Source organism: Sceloporus occidentalis, unplaced genomic scaffold, assembly GCF_023333645.1.
Source record: "Sceloporus occidentalis isolate IW3139 unplaced genomic scaffold, rSceOcc1.0.p SCAF_2, whole genome shotgun sequence".
Taxonomy (NCBI): domain Eukaryota; kingdom Metazoa; phylum Chordata; class Lepidosauria; order Squamata; family Phrynosomatidae; genus Sceloporus; species Sceloporus occidentalis.
The window spans coordinates 263222014-263241577 of record NW_028316982.1 but is presented as its reverse complement, the minus strand read 5'-3'; the positions used below and the strand labels follow the sequence as shown (position 1 = coordinate 263241577).

General features: G+C 41.1%; 1 protein-coding gene across 9 annotated transcripts in view; it reads right to left on the bottom strand.

Moving 5' to 3' along the window:
• Positions 1-19564, bottom strand: part of DLG2 (discs large MAGUK scaffold protein 2) — a 1248672-nt gene that overhangs the window by 1073213 nt on the left and 155895 nt on the right. For all 9 annotated transcript variants that reach the window (XM_089512900.1, XM_089512903.1, XM_089512905.1 and 6 more), the window contains exon 4: positions 2585-2683. In XM_089512900.1, the coding sequence (XP_089369026.1) occupies positions 2585-2683 (99 nt within the window). The remainder of the gene's footprint in view (positions 1-2584; positions 2684-19564) is intronic.

Sequence of the window (19564 nt, the reverse complement as noted above, 5' to 3'; positions counted from 1 at the left end):
GAATGCCAGCTGAGCATCTACAGAACATATTCCACAATACAGGTGCCACCACCAGAAAGAGCCTACACTAGTTTAATGGATTCTATTATTCTGGGTTCCTGAGTTTACTTACTGAGCTTCTAGGTCTCAGCGAATCCTGTTTTCAGGAGTCAGCACACTAAAAGATTATAACAAAATCTTGTTTAACTTGGTTGGAGGGACACCAACACATCTATTAACACACCCAATCAGCGCTGGACTAAAACTGCAGAAAGCTTAAGCCAGTAGGACCAAACCCAGCCACCAATGATTCACAGGGTGACCTAGTCAGTTCTATTTCAGATTTCTTTGAGAGTTCATATCTTATACCATATCCGCAGCAGGGCTGCACTGGTTCCAGAAGGTGACACCAACTGTCTAGTTGCCATAAGACTCTTAGATTTCACAATGGACAGAAGATTTCCTAGACATTGCAAGACTAGAGAAGAGGAAATCTAGTGATGACCAAGCTTTCAGACCAGGTAAGATTGTGAAAGAGATCTTATTTAGCTATTTATTCTTCTTTGATTATGCTATCTAAGAAACTTTGAAAGTTATCTTAGCCCAAAGAAGCTGAGCCTATTTTGGGCACAAAGTTAAGCACCTTGGATAGCTCCTATCAAGTTTTTATTTAAACCCAGATCTAGCGGTGTAAATCTTTAAATAATTTGTCCTCCCATGGGAGGATAAATAATTGTGTATGTGTGTGTAGCAAAGAAGGTTTCCTGTGCGGGAAACGGTGTTTGTCTTCACAGAAAACATGTTTTTGAGCAGAAAACAGGGAAAAAAACATTCTTCTGTGCAGAACGATTGGTCCTCAGCACTTTGGGAATTCAAATTTGTTGTTGTTGCTGTGTCCCTCCAACTCATTTGTGACTTACAGCAGTCCTAAGGGAAACCGATCATGGGGCTTTTTTTTTTTTTTTTTTGGCAAGTTTCTTCAGAGGGGGGTTGCCATTGCCATCCTCTGAGACTGAGAGAGTGTGACTTGCCCAAGGTCACCCAGTGGATTTTTCAGAATCATAGTGCAACACTCAAATCACTCTACTGGAAGAAAATCGTCCAAGATTCTTAGTCATCTATTTATTCTTCCCAGACATGTTTCCTGACTATCAGGAACCTCATTTTTCAGCCAGGGAATGAAGAATAGCAAATATCTTTCACCTCCACTCCACTCCACTCCCCACCCCACTCCACCCACCCAGAAACATGCTGCCTGCTGCCCCTGAGGAAAGATGAGGAAAATTTTCTTTCTTTCCATTTTCTCTCCATACAGTGCATCATTGTACATATCTCTGTGGTCTCTTACCTTAGCTCCTTTTTTTTTTTTTTTTTTTTTTTTTTTTTTTTTTTTTTTTGTGGGTGTCAAAGGAACCCAGGGTAACACAGAGCCAGCATAGTTCAAGTGTTGACCTATGATTCTGGAGACAAGGGTTCAATTCCCAGCTTGGCCATGGCAGGCTTTGGGCAAGTCAGATTCTCTCATCCTCATGAAGGTGATGGCAAACCTCTGTGAACAAATCTTGCCCAGAAAACCCCATGATGGGTTGCCTTGGTGTCACCATAAGTCAGAAATGACGTGAAGGCACACAACAACCACAACAACAACAGTGTAACCCGTGCTATTATTTTAGCCATTATTGAGAGTCTGGTCTAAAATCATATATTTGTACATCCAACAGAAGGCCTATCAACTGACCCTCCTCTTCTCTTGATTACAGCAAATAGAGCATGTTTTCCCTCTGAAGCATCCAGTTCTAGGACCATCAGCGCGGGGAGGTAAGGGCTATTCCCAGGAGAAACAAAGCTGATCAAAACTCTTACTTTTAAATATTAGAGAACCCATTCAACAGGACCATAGATGGTATGAACATTGTGGAACAAACTGTGAGATTTGTCTCCAGGATTTGTTCTTTGAGTTTTACAATATTTACCTTGAAAAATAAATTATATTGCATGGTTAAACAGATCCAATTAGCTCAGAGAGATATTGTAATTTTTAAATTAATAATGTACAGTGGCCCACTGCATTGATGGGCTAAAGATTCATGGATCTGACTACCCACAGATCACCACAAACCATATGATTCAATGGTGGCACACCCACGTGGGCATACCGACACAGATGTGCACACATTGCCACCCACTAAATAATATGGGTTGCAACAGTCCACATTTTTTCCCACCCATGGAGTCCCATCAGAACTGAATCTCCAGAGATAGGAAGGGTGTACTTTAATTTAAATGAACACACACAAAGAAAATAATTGTTGGAAATTATTAGTTTTTATTTGCATCCAGGGGAAAGCTAATGCAGCCATGGATAGGAGATCCATTGTCTCATTTTGACTTGAACCTGCCTAACAGTTAGTAAAAAGAAAAAAAGAAAAAGAAAAAAGGGGGGAAAGGGAGGGTTATATGAATTTCCCGGTAGCCCACTGAATCCCCTCCAGTCTGTCAATGCAGATAACTCCTTAAAAAGCATTATGCAGTTGCTGAAATTCTGAAATGGTTTCTCAGCCAGCTATGTGATCAAGCATATACAGAATATGAGTGATAGTCTTACCTTTGCAGCATTATCTGTGGAATGGTTATCAGAAGATTGGTTCCCCTTATCCTGATTTTCATTTGCTGCCCATCTGTCTGGTTCCTTGGAATCTGCCGTCTAGAGATGAGGAAGGGAAATGTTTTGATAAAGCAAACTGTGTTCATCAACTCCATTTTAGCACCAACAGAATCTGTTTTTTTTCCAGGGCTGGCACTTGCACAGCCCTCCCAATGTTGTAGAACTACAACTCCTACCCTTCTTCCCCAATGGCTGCAGTGATTGAGAACTGAAGTCCAACAACATTTGGAAGGCTTTAAAGCCTAGGTCTGATTTATTTACTTACTAGTTGTTGTATCCAGTATTGCCGGGGAGAATCAGCCAGCAAAGACAGCATCTGCACTACAGAATTATTGCAGTTTGACATCACTTTAATTGCCATGGTTGAATGCTATGGAATTCTGGGATTTGTAGTTTTGTGAGCTACTTGGTCTTCTCTGTCAGAGAGCTCTGGTGCCATAAGAAACTACAAATCCCATGAGTCCACAGGATGGAGCCATGACAGTTAAAGCAGTGTCGAACTACATTAATTCTGTAGTGTGGCAGCAGCCACAGTTAATATAGGTCCAGTAGAACTATTTTTAATTGAGTTCATCAAAATCTTTAAAAATGCATCCCAAGCTACCATATATGAATGAAAATAATAAAAAGGGTATCCCCCCTAAAACAGGGATGGACAACTCTGAGGACCAAAATTCAATTCTTCACCAGCCGCTCCCCACAGCAACACAACCCACAACAATCACTCCCTTTTCGCTCAATGGATTCCTCTCAAAACAGCTATAGGACATTTTGAGAGGGGCTGAAGAGGAAAAGGTAATATTGTGTTTTGCAGTGCTTGTGGCAATGAGGCTACTTGCACATGTTGAGGGGGCTTCTGTGTGATTTTCACTCTGATTTTTTAAAATTCAGTTTAAGGGACTTTGGGGGATTGGTAGAGAGCTCTAGAAAATACAAATGGGAGGACCCATGCAGCTATAGTTTTCCCACTCTTGCACTAAAAGGAACTGTCACACAGTCTATAGGTTACATCAGACCATCTCAAACATCTATTTTCTCCAAATCATGCATAATTTTATACACCACCACCCTGTCTCCTCTTGTTCATTTTTATTTTAAGCAAAACACCCCCAAACATCATAACCTTTCCTAACAGAACAGTGGCTGTAGTCCCTTGGTCAATATAGTTGCCCTTACATTTGCTGCTTCTAGAAATTTCAAAGATAATCGCTCCCATTGGGTAGTACCACCCATGCCTAATATGCCACAGTTTTAGAAGGTCAATGGGCGATAGATACTGTTGCCAAGATCCTATATCATGCTTGTATGGTGCCTAGATCCTTGATTTTGCTTTCATAGTATAAATCTGCCTTCACAAAGTTATGGTTGTGATCGACCTTTTACTGAGCACTAACACCGCAACCAATGGTGCATTGGCAAGAATGCCTCCTTATTCTCCAGTTGTGTAATGGGGAATGTACACTACCTATTTCTCAATCCCAATGAACAGAATAGTACACCGAAGACTCTCACTTACCTAACCTCCAAGAGTGTCCAACTATTTAGAATAACGGAGCTCAAGGGCCATCCAATCCAACTCCCTGTCATGCAACAGTAGTCCCTCTGTTTAAAAACCTCCACTGCACTCCGAGGGAGTGTGTTCCACTGTTGAACAACTCTTACTGTCAGTTCTTCCTAATGTTTTGGTAGGATCTCTTTCCCTCTAGTTTGAACCCACTACTCTGTGACCATGGCACATTACAGACCACCCCTTTGGGGCAGCCTTTAGGCGCTCCTTTCCCCGCCGGATCGGGGCCTCAGTGGCCACAACAGCAGCCTCTGGGGCCCCGATCCGCCACTTTCCAGGCCGCGGGGAAGCGGCAAAAGGCTGCTTCCCCGCAGCCTGGAAAGGGGTGTCCTTGGGGCTTCAAGCCCCAAGGACACCCAGTGGCGGTGGGGAGGAGGAGAAAGGGGCCGCTTGGCCCCTTTCTCCCTTGCGTCGCTGGCGCAGCCATCTAAAGGCTGCGCCAGCAATGCAAATTGCGGAAGGAGCTCCATTTCGGAGCTCCTTCTAGCGCCATGGAAAGGACGCTCTATACGCCGTCGCGCGGCACAAAGACATCACGTCCGCACCACCCCATTTGGAGGCAGCGTGTTTGTGACGTCATAATGGCAGCCCCTCGTGTGGAATAGGCGCCGCCATTTTGTACATCTTGGGGACGTATTAGGGTTAGGTGCGTGCGTAAGGCACGCACTTTACTTAACTCTAGTATGTCCCCAGGACGTACTTTACGCCCGTCTGTAACGGGCCCTAGTCTCTGATGCAACAAATAAGCTTGCTCCATCCTCAATATGACATCCCTTCAAATATTTAAACAAGGCCATCATGTCACCTCTTAACCTTTCCTTCCTCCAAGCTAAACATAGCCAGCTTCCTAAACCACCCCTCGTAAGGCATGGCTTCCATGACTGTTACCCTGTTGGTTAATCCCAACCAAAGTAGTCTCTCTGATGCATTGATTGACAAATGAGTCAATAAATGGGTAAATCCAGTGGGTTCAATGGCTCTACTCTGGTTGGGACTAGCAACAATGATTATACCTATGGAACTTTATTTATGCAGCTATGAACTAAATACATCCATTGCACAATGGCCCAAAAAGTTCAACCAAGAAACTTATACATGTGTATGATATCAATAGGATAGCATATTTCTTAGTAACCATTCCTTGTTAATAGGTTTCCCTCTTTTGTCCCCCTTTTGGGGACCCCTTATTCCTGCTAGCTGTTATAGTTGTTAACTCTGCAGGGTTTTGCTTCTTCTTGGAAATGATATTTATTTGTATTACGCTTGATCTCAAGGAATCCAAGCGAATCCAATGCTCCAAGTTGCAAGGCATTGAGGGCACCTAGAGCCAGCCATGTCTATTGCAAAGCATTTCTCCACTACGTGCCTTCATAAGGTGTGTGATCCATTAGTGGTTTAAATGACTTCAGTTCACCAAATAACGTCTGTCATCTTTCAGCAATAACTATCTCTAATATATCCATAGAATAAAACTGCCAAATGCATTTGAGCTGCCGTTTGCTTCAGCAGTTGTAATGAAAAGGTAGCCATAATCCCAGACTGAAAATGACTTTTGCTGGCAATATTCAGAGTTGTGTACATCATCCAGTTCATAAAAAGTCAGCATGACTTGGCATTCTATTCACATGGCCCACCAAGAGGCTGACTAACCACAGAAATAGGCCTCTGTAAATGCTAAATCACAGGACATCGACACAGCTTTCTAGAATCACCTTGTACTCTTTTTTAACAAGAGAGAAGCTAAAGGTGCTTAGAAGCAGAGTACACGTGTAACATAAATTACAAGTAACAGAATTACCTATAATGAGCTACTAATATATATATATATATATATATATATATACACACACACACACACACACACACACACACACACACACACACACGGCATAGCAAAATTCCATTTCATAAGTAATGAAATAAATGGGAATATTGTGTGGGGTTTGGGGAGGATGTAAGCAATGGCACCTGGTGGCATCCCATAGAGTGATGAGTCATCTATCTATCTATCTATCTATCTATCTATCTATCTATCTATCTATCTATCTTCTCGAGATTGTAATCTGAACTTCAAAGCTGCTATCCAAAATGCTGATACTAATTTGGGGGTTGAATATGTCTCTTGGATATGTCTCTTAAAGCTTGGAATAAAACCCAAGCAGGATTCACTGTCCCACTGAATGAAGACTACCAATCCCACTAGATGCAGTGCATAATGTTTTACAATCATGATTGCTTGTTGCTTTTGATGGTATGATCTCTCAAGACTGCTTCAACTTATGTTGACTGTATAAATGAGAAATCACCAAGTCACCCTGTTAGCAACTGCACCGCCCAAGTCTTGCAAACTTCCAGTGATCCATGTCATCTCATGATATGTCCAATGTACAATAGCCTCAGTTTATTCAGGAGCAGGGATCACACAGCCATCCAGAAGATGTTGAACTACAACTCTTAGCAGCCTTGGCAAGCATAATCAATGCTAACAAATTCTGGGAGCTGTAGTCCAACAGGGTCACACAATTCCCATTCTGTCTTATTGTCAGGAACGCATTAGTTTATTGCTTTCCTGCCAGAATTTGTTTTGAGTTGTTTTAAATAGAGATGGGGTTGGTAGTATATTGCTGATGCTGATGGTTTAAATTGTGAGGTTGTGCTGTAAGGGTTAATGAGTTGCACAAGAGCAAAAAACATAGGTTTGTTAAAAAAAACGAGCTCTTTTGAAATGTGTGTGGGATGATTTTATCTTGGCTGAAGAGAGAGGCTTGAGTTTTAATGTGGCCAAGGAGCTAATGAACAGTTTTAATAGCAGTTTTAATAAGTAATTGGTTTAGTTTTATGTGTGTTTAGTTATTGATTAATGGTGGTTAAATATATGTGATGTTATTGTTAAATATATGATACCAACCCCAAGTGCTATATAGCATATACAAAGGGCAGGTGTTACTCAAAGGTTGTTTAGTCTAGTGTTGGCAGGAAGCTGTAGATTCACACGCATCATGCCAATTGCCAGATTTTCCGGACGGTAACCATTACATCATGTCAATGGTTAAAACGCGGGAACTGGGAGCCAGTCACTGAGTTACACAGTCTTATGGGGAGGGGTTTTGCTATATTCTATAAAGCTGTTTCAATGTGTTCCAACTTCATGCTTGTCAAAAAAGTCATGGACCTATCTACTGAGATTTTATTTTCTACAATAAAGCTATTCTTTGACTGAAAGTCTAGAATCTGTCTTGTTGATATGAAAGAAGGTCTTTACACAAGCTGTACCTGACACATATAGACATTTTAGAGGCATTTTTATAGGGAATTTTCATCTTTATGCTATTCTCTCATCAATGTCAACCTATCTCCTCCCAAAAAAGTAAAAAAATGGAGTGATTGATATATAGATAGACAGACAGACAGACAGACAGACAGTTGTGGCTTGTGGCCTCTGTGCCAGTGGGGAGTAAGTGTATTCCAGGTTTTAGATTAAAGGTGCTGGACTCCAGTCCCAAAACAGCTGGAGCCAAGTGAATAGTTTCTATCCATGGTACTGAAACTATTTTACAATATGGCATTCAGCACCTAGGATAGCTCAATTAGCATTCACAGTGTGGATTCACCACTCCATGACCAACCACTACTGTACTTTTGTGAGATACTTTGCCTTCTTGTCAGAGAGCTCTGGTGCCAAAACAAACTACAGATCCCAGGATTCCATAAGACAGAGCCATGATAGTTAAAAACAGTGCCAGATAGCATTATTTCTGAGGTACAAGCGTGACTTTTGTTTGATTTACCAGCCTGCTTTATCTAACGTTATCTGCAAAAGCCCAGAGTAAATGGTTTTCTTCATAGCAATTATCTGTTTGTGTGCCAAAGCCTGAAGCAGGATAGCAGAGCACAGGTGATGCACAACTCCAAATGCAGAAATTCAGTCTATGCAATCCTGATGTAAGATCACAGCCTCCATCTTTTTTCCCTTCTCAGATAAATGTATTTACAAATAGCCTCAGGAATTAACCCCAGAAACCCACCTTAAACCTGAAGTAGCCACTCCATGTAATGTACATCTGCTCGTCACACTGTGGGCAGGAGGAAGTTGACCACATCATCCCAAAATGGCCTACTAGACCACACTTCATATCTCCATCACACACAGTGGTTCCCTCACATTTAAGATTGGTTCTGTGGGTATTTACAATCACACCAATAGTGCCACAGTTGTGAGCATGGAGCATAGATGAATACAGAGCAGTTACAGGTCCATAATTCTAGGTTACAAACCTGTAACTGCAATGCAGAATGCCAACCCATTTTTTTAAAAGTTACTTTAAAGTTACTTCAAACAATTCTGTCTATATTTTAATAATATTTTAACTCTTGTATGCTATAATGATGTGGACTTCTATTTGTACCTATTTTAACTTTGTACTGCTTGAGTCTCCTTTATCCAAAATGCTTGGGGCCAGAAGTCTTTTGGGTTTTGGATTTTATTTTATTTTTTATTTTTTATTTTTTCGATTATGGGATACTTGTATTTTCATATACATACACATAATGAGACTTCTTGGAGATGGGACCCAAGCCTGAATACAAAATTCATTTATGTTTCATACACACACACACACACACACACACACAGCCTGAAGGTACTTTTATACAATATTTTAAATAATTTTGTGCATGGCATAAAGTTTGTGTCCACCAAACCATCAGAAAACAAAGGTGTCACTATCTCAACAACTCATGAAAAATGTTTTGGGTTTTGTGATATTTTGGATTTCAGAATTCTGGATAAGGGAGACTCCTCCTGTAAGCCTTTCTGATCCATAATAATAACAGTAATAATAATTAACAACATCAATGTATGTCAATAGGACTCTATCCATTAATAAATAATGGAAATTGATTGGCTTACCAAAAAAATAATAATTTCCTGCAATCTGATTCAAGGGTAATGCTAGGTATAAAGCCTGATCCCAGTGAGTGGGATAATGGAGAAACTATGTGCCATGCTCCTACCAGTAACCTTGGCTGTATCCATACTGCAGAAATAAATCTGTCTTGACACCACCTGAGCTGCCGTGGCACAATTCCCAGGATGCGATAGCACTGAGCCATGATAGTTAAAGTGGTGTCAAGATGGATTATTTCGCAGTGTGGATGCCACTCTTGTCCTTGGCAAATGGTCTTATGGAATATCTGAAAAGGCTGACAGTTCCTAGGCTACTACAGCATTCAGTTTGAGCTCCCTCTCTCCTTCCTACCCACTCACCCACCTGCATTAAAACATTTTCCCCCTCCCCAGTTTTATTTCAAGCTGCAATAAACTCATGCTTTTATGCTCCATCACTTGGTCCATCAATTGCATTATGCACCCCAAAAAATAAACAAATTTGTCACATCTGACAATTTATTCCCCTTTTTAAAAAAAGATCAGTCACAGCCATAGGCAGGCACCAATTAAAAATGTGCATATAGTTAATTGAGGAACATGTTTTTACAGATCACTAGCAAACATTTTGATCTTTAACAACATGCTACATAACAGATCTTTTGGTATACCAGCAGATAGTGGGTGACAATGGGAATCTGCCGATTAATCTATCATCCTGATAATCAAAAGCTCCCAGCAATGTACTGTGCTGGCAGATATTGACTTTTATTAAATTAAGGGCTTTGAAAACAAATGTCGTACTGATCGTTAAACTATTGAAAGAGCTACAGGGGGAGAAGCAAAATGCATAACAGCATGCACACAAGCCACTAATTTCACAGTATATTAATGTAAATTAATTAATTTTGCAATTTTGCAATGATCACAAGGCCTCCCAAGATGAAGAGGGAAACAGGAGAAAATGCAGATAGTACAAAGCAGTGAGTCATGCACCTGTGTATAAAGGTTACAGGCTGGAAATGATCAACTGGTAGGAGAAAACCAGGCTTGGTCTGAGAATAATTCCCATGTCTCAGCTTTCAACAACTTAGTGCCTTCTCGGTAGATTGGACTGCAACACTCCCAACACAGAGTCATTGAATCATAGAGCTCTATGGGGCATAGAGTCCAACTTCTTGCTCAATGCAGGATCACCAGGTAGGGCATCCCCAGCAGATAGCAAGAGCAGCTTCGTTTATATACCGCTTTATACTGCCTAAACAGTCTCTAAGCAGTTTGCAACTGTAAGCTAATTGCCCCCAACAAACTGGGTATTCATTTTAGCAACCTCAGGAGGATGCCAGGCTGAGTTGAGTTTGAACCCTGGCTGTTACTGAACTTGCAACCTTATGGTTTGAGAGTGAGTGGTTGCAGTACAGGCATTTAACCACTGCACCACCAAGGCACCTTTGGATAGCTGTCCAGTCTTTTTTGAAGATGTCCAGAGAAGGAGCAATTAAAGCACTAGATTTTAAAGAACAAGATTTTAAAGTGCAAACATATACAACTGAACACCAAAGTTAGGATTATATAAACCACTGTATTTCCCATCACCATGTGTGGATGTGAACACTGAGCAGTGAAGAAAACCAACTGAAAGAAAATCAATGCATTTCAGTTGTGGTGCTGGAGAAGGGTGCTAAGAGGACTGTGGATAGCTAGAAAGACAAAACAAACGAGTCCTAGAACAGATCAAGCTCGAACTCTCCCCGGAAGCCAAGATGAGCACTTTTAAATCTGAGTTGAAGGCTATCCTGTTCAGGGAAGCGTTCCCAGGCACTGTGTGATTATCTATCTGATATTTGATTGGATAGTTGATGTTGATGTTTTCAATTGTTGCCTACTTATTTTAACCAGTTCTATTTTATATTTTATTACCTATTGTTTTATACATATTTTGGAGGTTGTACGCTATTGGCAGATTTCATTTTTATTGATTTGATCATTTGTATGTACAGTGCTGTGTACATTTACAGCACTATAAAAATAAATAATAATAGTAATAATAATGACTATATTGAGGATGTCATACTTCGGACACATCATGAGAAGACATGACTCACTAGAAAAGAGAGTAATACTAGGAAAGGTGGTGGGCAGAAGAAAGAGATGAAGACCACATACTAGATGGGTAAACTCAAAGAGGCCACTGCCCTGAGCCTGGAGGACCTGAGCAGAGCGGTTGAGGGCAGGCAAGCTTGGAGGTGTCTCATTCATCTTCATGCCTCCAAGTTGATTCAAAGGCACCTAACAACAACAACGAGGAGACTCCACCTTCAGACCAGGTGTTGTAGACAAAGTACTTTGGGAGATTACATGTTCCATTTACTGGCGATCTTGCAGGACAGCCTGCCCACAGTGTTGACTCGGAGGATCCCTCATAGCCAGTGATTCATGCCTGGCTGATTCTGAAAAGTCTCAATAATAATAATAATAATAATAATAATAATAATAATAATAATAATTTATTTATAGCCCGCCTCTCCCTGAAGGAGCCACTATTGACATTCTGGCACCAGAGCTGAATACCTCACTCTGCCTAAGGACTGAGCTGGTCCTGCTTGGCTATTAAGACCTGCTTCAGCTAAACAATCTTTGGAGGCTGTTGACTACATACTGCAGGAACTAAGCTATATTTAACATCAGAAATCCTCCCTAAAATGTCATTGTCAGAAATGTAATTCTGCTCTTCCCAATGGGTCAAGTTAATGCAAATTTTTCAGGTTGTCAATGTTGCCTAGATTCTATGCATATAAAACCTAACAAAGCAAAACCCAAATAAGCCTGAGAGACTATAAACAAAATACGTAAAAGAAGGGAAAGTTATTCAAAGTAGTGAAAGGAACTAATGACTGTAGATTTATATATTATTTGAACAATATTCTCATTAGCAGAGACAATATTTAGCTTTCTTGCTTAGATTATTCTTTTTTCTTCTTTTTCTTTGAGACTGGAGACATAAATAGCTGTCAATTGCCAAAACAACTTCATATACAGTATTTGACCTCCTGTGATAGTTTTCATTCCGTCATTTTTAAAGCCACTGTCCCTCCTTGTTGTCCCATTATGGAATGTGAAATGTACTATGGTCATTTCTGTAATCCCCGTGCATAAAGTGGAACACTGAAGGCAATGACAAATAGTTATGCACCATTCAAGAATCTGCAACTATAAGGTTGGAATTCTGTGAGTTTATTGCAGTTAATCCCAGTTAGTGTACACCCATGTGACCAGTTATTGAAAGGTGATTTAACAAGTAGGTATACCTAGTTGATTCAATGGCTTTATGAAACAGCTACAATTTTGGAACTCCACTTATGCAGCCATGAACTGAATACACCCATTGCATATTGGCCATGTGTATAAGGAAACGTATACAGCTCTACGTCACCAACAGGACTCTGGTATATATGGGGGTATTTTGAGGCAAATATACTGATTCAAAAGTAACTGTACAGTTTGTCTTGTGGTAACAGCACTTTTGCCACAGAACTTTTAACAGTGGTTTCCAAGAGGCCCATGTGGGCGCAGTGGTGCACTTAAGTAGCACATCACTACAACCTGGGAGTGAAATGTTGGAACAGTGCAGCACTTATTCTACAGGGCTGATTTAATCATAAACTGAAATGTTGAGGAGGCCAAGGAAAAAAACTTATAGTACAGATTCAAGAACCTGTGTCCAAGTTTCTGAGCTTAGCTTAGAGGATGGATTGAAACTATAAATAGATGGTTTCCATCTATTGGAGGAGAGGCCCTGGCCTGTGGCTCTCATGTGGCCCATGGAAGTTGCCCCATTTTCTACAAAGAGGACTGCTGAAAACTCTACCTCTTCCTCTAAGACAGACTGGAGTTTGACACCATTTTAAAATCCATGGCTCAATGTGACGGAATTCTGGGATTTGTAGTTTGGTGAAGCACCACATCTCTCTGACAGACCAGGCTGAATACCTCACCAAACAACAAATCCCAAAATTACATCACCTTGAGCAGTGGTGTCAAACTGCTTTATTGCTGCATCCTTTTCAGCTGCTACCTCCAACCACTGATCGGACACATTGGGGTTTTCCCTGAGGCTCCTCACCTTCCCCTTCTCCATGAAGGAAAGCAGGAGAAAGCAGCAGTGAAACCAGAAGCTTTGAAGCTCAGCAAGCACCAGCTGAGCATGCATCACTTTCCTGTGTGTGTGAATCAAAGAAAAACTCCTTCAGCTAGAGTCTGCAAAAGATGCCAAATTACACTTACCTTCATGCATACCTGAATCTATCTGTGACACCTTAGGGTTAGGCCAGCATTTCCTACCCTGGTGCCCTTTAAGTTGCTTTGGACTGTAATCCCCACAATGCTTGACCATTAGTAGTGCTGACCAAGGCTTTGGGAAGCTATTCTACAAAATAGCTGCTGCTCCAGAGACCAGAGGATGAATCAATGGATTCAAATGACAAGAAAAGAGATTCCATCTAAACTTTAAGACAAATGTCTTGACTGTAATAACTTTTTAACTGTGAATTAGACTGCCTTGGAGTGTGATGGACTCTCCTTCTTTGGGGGTCTTTAAAGAGAGGTTGGATGGGCATCTTTCAGGCTTTAGCCATTTATTTCTGCAGGCAAGGATTGAACTAGATGGCTCTTGTGGTCCTTTCCCACACTAAGTTTCTAAAATTCTGATATCCAGAAGGTCAGGGAAAGCTAGCTCAAACAACCGGGATATAGTAAAATGCTGCTCAATTTGTATTCCTCTACCAACTATAGAGCCTCAAGGAAGGTGAAAGGGAGAGATGAAGGATTAGCCCAGCCACCACACTACACTACTAGCGTCACTGACTATTGTTCTTCCTTGGTTCAGAATACAAATTGTTCCAGCTTGCTCTACTCCAATATATTATGAATCAAGCATCCTTTCTCCAAGCAACTTCTGCTCCAGCTCAGAATGCAAAATGAGATTCTGTTTCTTTGGTAGGATTTCAGGGTGATGAGAGTACCAAAAAGGCACCTACTTTGAAGTTATTTGATTTCTTCTTACATGCAATGATGTTTTAAGCGATTATTGCAAAAGAAGATGTTGGATCAGAGAGGAGGATGTTTTACTGCCTGAGGCAAAAGAAAAGTTGGTGGTCTGTGTGCTAGCACCAGTATCACTGCTGACCCCAGCATAGAGTGACCAGATATCCTCCTTTTCCGGGACATGACCTACATTTCAACCTTCTGACCAGGAAGAATTCCAAAATGTTCTCCATTTTGAGCATGACTAAGAAAGTCATTGAATAACATCACATTTGCAATTCCCCTATGAGAAATTTGTCTACTTGGCAGCCTGTCCTTGCTGAAAATAGAGGATTAGGGTGAATCCTTCTAAAGTTCTTTTTCTCTTAAGAGCATTAGACAAGACTTGCACCCAGAGCTCAGGGTGCATTTGGTGCTTGGAGGGGGAAAGGAGAACAAACATGTTAGGCAATGGGCTGCTTGAGGATACAGTGCAAATATTGAAAGGTTTTTTTCCAAAATTTCAGCACAATGGACAATTGAAAGAAACAATTTAAATGTAGATTCAGTTTGTTGCTAGTAAAGTACAGTTTTAAGCATTTGTCTTGCCCATGGTTCTATAAGTATACTGCAAATTAACAAGGCATTCTAACAAAGATAAGTTCATCAAAAATACAGCTGTATATATAATAAAACAGAGTATATGTAATATAGCTGTGAGACCCAGTGTAGCGTAGTGGTTTGTTCACTGAACTATGACTCTAAATCAGAGTTTGAATCCTGGCTGGCTTGTCCATGTAAACCCACTGAGGTGACCTTGGGCAAGTCACATTCTCTCAGCCTCAGAGGATGGCAATGGCAAACCCCCTCTGAACAAATCTCATCTTAGGGTAGCCATAAGTCAGAAATAACTGGGAGGTGCACAAAACCAACAACAGCAACACAGCTGTAAATAAATCATATGAAATGACCTTATATGTATATGAGTCTTTTTAGCTTTTATTTGGTAATGTCTACATTTTTCTTGAACATCCTAAATTTTGTGGTGCCTTGTCCTCCTTTGCGGTTATGACATCTGGTCACCCTGCCCCAGCGGCCACAGCTTGAGAACTCAGAGAACGGAGTTCGAATCCCAATTCAGCCATGTCAGCCCACCAGGTGATCTTGGGCAAGTCTCATTCTCTCAGCCTCAGAGCATGGCAATGGCAAACCCCCTCTGGAGAAAGGGGTTTCTTCTCACAGGGGTTTTCTTGGCAAGTTTCTTCAGAGTGAGTTTGTCACTGTCTGAAGCTGAGAGTGTGTGACTTGCTCAAGGTCACCAAGTAGGTTTCAAGGTTCAGTGGGGATTTGAACCCTGTTCTCCAAAGCCCAATGCTCAAACCACAATGCCCTGCTGGCTCTCTCATATATGTGTGTGTGTGTGTGTGTGTGTGTGTGTGTGTGCGTGTATGTGTGTTATGTTCTGTTCTTTTATCTTTAACAACATAAAAAAACTATGCTTCTCCCAATGTTTTAGACTTCTGCTCCCAGAATTCCTGTCTCCAAACTGGCTAGGACTTCTGGGAATTGATGTCTAAATTCTTCTGGGCTAAGAGTCCAGCTGGGTAGGGGCACAGAACTCAGCAAAGGCTGTCTGTATGTGAGAGGCAAAGTTTTCCTGCATCCTTTTGCTTCTCCCATCACAAGACTCTTCTTCTAGTTCTTCAGAAATGCAGACACGGAGGCAATACAGTACTATGCTCTCTCTAATTGTAATTATTGTGTAAATTTTAAAAAAGGAAATTAAATACCAGCAGGGATCCACCATCAGGATCCACACCAGAAGACAAACAGTGCAGTATTCCTTTATTGTTTGGATCCCACTGAAAATCCATCCACCCAATTCTGTTATTTTCCCAGGATGAGAAGCTTTGCCAAATAATATGTAAGGAATTTTCCCCACAAGCTGGGTTTTAGTTTGACCAAAAATAAAAGAATAAAAATTAGACAGTTATGCATTTTTCTTTACCTTTTCAGGTGACCTGAACTTACCATCTTTTTCTCTTTTTCTTTTTGCCCTTAAAATGTAATCACACTTTTTGAAAATGCAGCGAATGATGAAAAATGATATGCACAAAAGGGCTTAGCATTCTAGCAAGGCTGAGAGCAGAGTGGGCAAAAAGACAAAAAGAGCATGACATCCTCTTTTGTACAAAGGAGCCAAATTATTTTAAATCTTTGTACAAAAATAGCACTTTTAAAAAGTGAGTAGGAAGGGTCCACAATTTGGTGGAAAAGAACATGCTTTGCACACCCAAAGTCCCGGTTCAGTTCTTTGCATCTCTATTTTTTTTGTTTTGTTTTCTTTTTGTTTTTTAAGGCTCAAGTCACAAATGGCATAGCCTTTGGTAAAAAACAAGAACTGGGAATACTAAGAACTGGACCTAGGACCTTTGGTGTGAAAAACCTGCATTCTTTCACTGAATTATGGGCCCTTCCTACTCATACTCCTCAGGCTCAGGTCACAAATAATAAAGAGGGCCAGAGTGGTGTAGTAGTCTGAGCATTAGATTCTGAAAACCAGGGTTTGATTCCCTGTTCAGCCACAGAAACCCACTGGGCAAGACTATGGGCAAGTCACTCTCTCTCTCTCTCACAGCCTCAGAGGGGCTGAGCAAATGGTGCCAAGAAAACCTCATGATAGGTTCACTTTAGGGTCACCTTAAGTAGAAAAAAATGTGAAGGAACATAACACAATCGCCAACACAAGTGACAAAGGCCCTCCCTACATGGAGGTTGCTGGATGTCAGAATGAACACCACAGGGCTAAATGGAAGGTCTAGATAACTCTAGAGGGAAACAGTCTGAGATATGAATTGGTTTTACTTTGGGGTTTAGTTTAGTTTTAGTTTAGCCATTTGTCGTGCACCAACACTGTAGAAATAATGTAATCTGACACCACTTTTTAATTATGTAGCACCATCCTATGAAATCCTGGGATTGTAGTTTTACAAGGTCTTCCCCTTTCTCTGCCAAAGTGTGCTGGTGCCTCACAAAGACTACAAATCCCAGGATCCTATAAGATAGAGAGTGGCAATTAAAGCGGAGTCAAACTGTACTGTATCTAGTAGATGCATCCTTGGAAACATCCATGCCAGTGGAGCAATGAATCCATTTCAGATTCTAGTTCACACCTAAAGGGAAGCATCCAAAGTCCTGACTCATTTCCCCAAAACAGGTTCAGCTCCTCCTCAGGTAGCCAGTCAAAAGCCAAAATGGGGTCACTAGCCCATTAGCATGGAAGCCATCAGCTTCTGCTGCTTCAGAAAGAAGCCGGCATCCTCTTCAGCAGTTGTAAGCTTGCTTTACAATCAATAACCACTCTAGATTCATGTTTACAGTGATGATCAACCATATGTGAGCTCAAAAACCTACTTTTCCAGCCTGTCAGCACCCCTACCAAAAAGTTTCTGAGACATGCAGATTAGCAAATGATTTCTGTAGCTTCCTTCTGGTCACAGGGTGTGCTGGGACAAGCCGTTATGGTAGGACCCCAAGGGATCTCTCCAGTTGCTTGTTCTCAGTGTGCCCTGAAAGTGAGAAAGCACTGAAGACATAATTTGCAAGTTCCCTGATCTGCAACGTCTCAGAAACACTTAGGTTGGAGTGCTGACAGGCTAGAAAGGTTGGTAACTAAAGTATTGGAGCTCTTTCATCATCATTACACTGACGATTGTGGCCAATGGGTTCCATATCAGTGGAGTGCAAATCTGTCCTGGATCATCTGCGCTTTAAAGGAGCTATCCATGGTCAATTCCAGTTCTACAATAGGGTCAGCACCTTGGACAGAATCTTTAAAGATTAAAATAAAACCCAATCTGCACCTACATGTCTAGGTGTCCCATTTCCACATCAGTAGAAGGGATGGCATGGCATTAAAACAGCCAGGGTTTTACCTCAGAACTTCCAAGAAACTCTATGGCAAACTAGAGGTGAAATTGACCCAGAGTAAAGACTATTTACCACAGGATCAGGCCAGATCCACTGGATCCATGTCCCATCTACCAGAATCAGGCCCAATCCTGCCCCTGGGGTTGTGGCCAGAGTTGTCTAGACTGAAAGATGCAAAGATGAGGGAACACAGGCCTTTTGGCCTGTGTTGACAACTATATATGAGTTTTTAAAACCCAGGAAATCTTGGAAGACTGCACTCATTCCCAGGGGAAAAAAATCATATTTGTCCCCAAATGATGCCAAACACCCACGGGGGAGGCACTTTCACCATGTTTCATAGCCTCTCTTGGTCATTTTAGACGCAGGAGAGGTTCTTTTTAACAAACAAGTGGGTGTCACTTCCTATTCACTTCTCCCTTTGCCCACCCCAATCTATAAAAATGTATAAATTATATCTTCCTGAAATTGTTGAATTAACAGAATTGTCTACTAAGAAGGGGGGCATTACTCAGTCTTCTGAGACCTGCTTTACCTAAAGAAATCCCTGGGTTCAATTTCACCATCTCCAAGTAAACTAGAAAAATCCAAGGACTGGGAAAATCCTGGTCTAAAATTCAGCCATAATTTATTCAGGACAATGCCAGAATAGATGGATCACTATCCTGACTTGGTATAATGCAGCTTTCAATACAATAGTCATTGATTCCCAAATCCCTACATGTGATTATTTGAGAAAATCAAATCTCTTTCCCCTTTTAATACAAAAACAGGGAGAGGCTTACAGACAATTAAAAATCATTTATAAGCGTAAACAGCATCATAGAAGGACTTACAAAGAACTGACAAAAATCAGTCTTATGGAGTGGCAATTGATGCAGCAAAGAATTCTTTCTATGCTGCACAAACTGCGTCCGCAGAGTCTTGTCCAGCAGAGCTGTTCAGGGTGGTTAAAGAGCTAACTCAACTGCCTTCCACCCTGAACCCATTACTAGAACCATCTAAAGCCTGCTGTGACGCTTTTAATGACTTTTTTGTGGATAAAATCTCTCAGATAAAGGCTGATCTGGACGCAGACATTGTAACAGAATCAGTAAGAGAGGTGTCCAGTGACTTTGTGGACTTAGTTATACTGGATCATTGTGAGTTTGTAAATACTGATGAAGTAGACAAACTCCTTGGAAGTGTAAAGAGGAAGACGTGCTCTTTCGATCCTTGCCCATCATGGCTGACCATTCAGGGGTGTGTGATGAAAACGTTGTTATATCTCACAATTAACACATCCCTTAAAGAGGGAACATTTCTATCAGAATTAAAACAAGCAATAGTTAAACCGCTATTCAAAAAACCCCTCTTTAGATCCCCTGATAAGAAATAATTACAGACTGGTCTCCCTGTTACCATTCTTGGGCAAAGTGATCAAGAGGGCAGTCGCCCTCCAACTCCAAGCTGTTTTGGATGAAACCGATTATCTGGACCCATTTCAAACCGGCTTAGGTGGCCTTAGTCGATGACC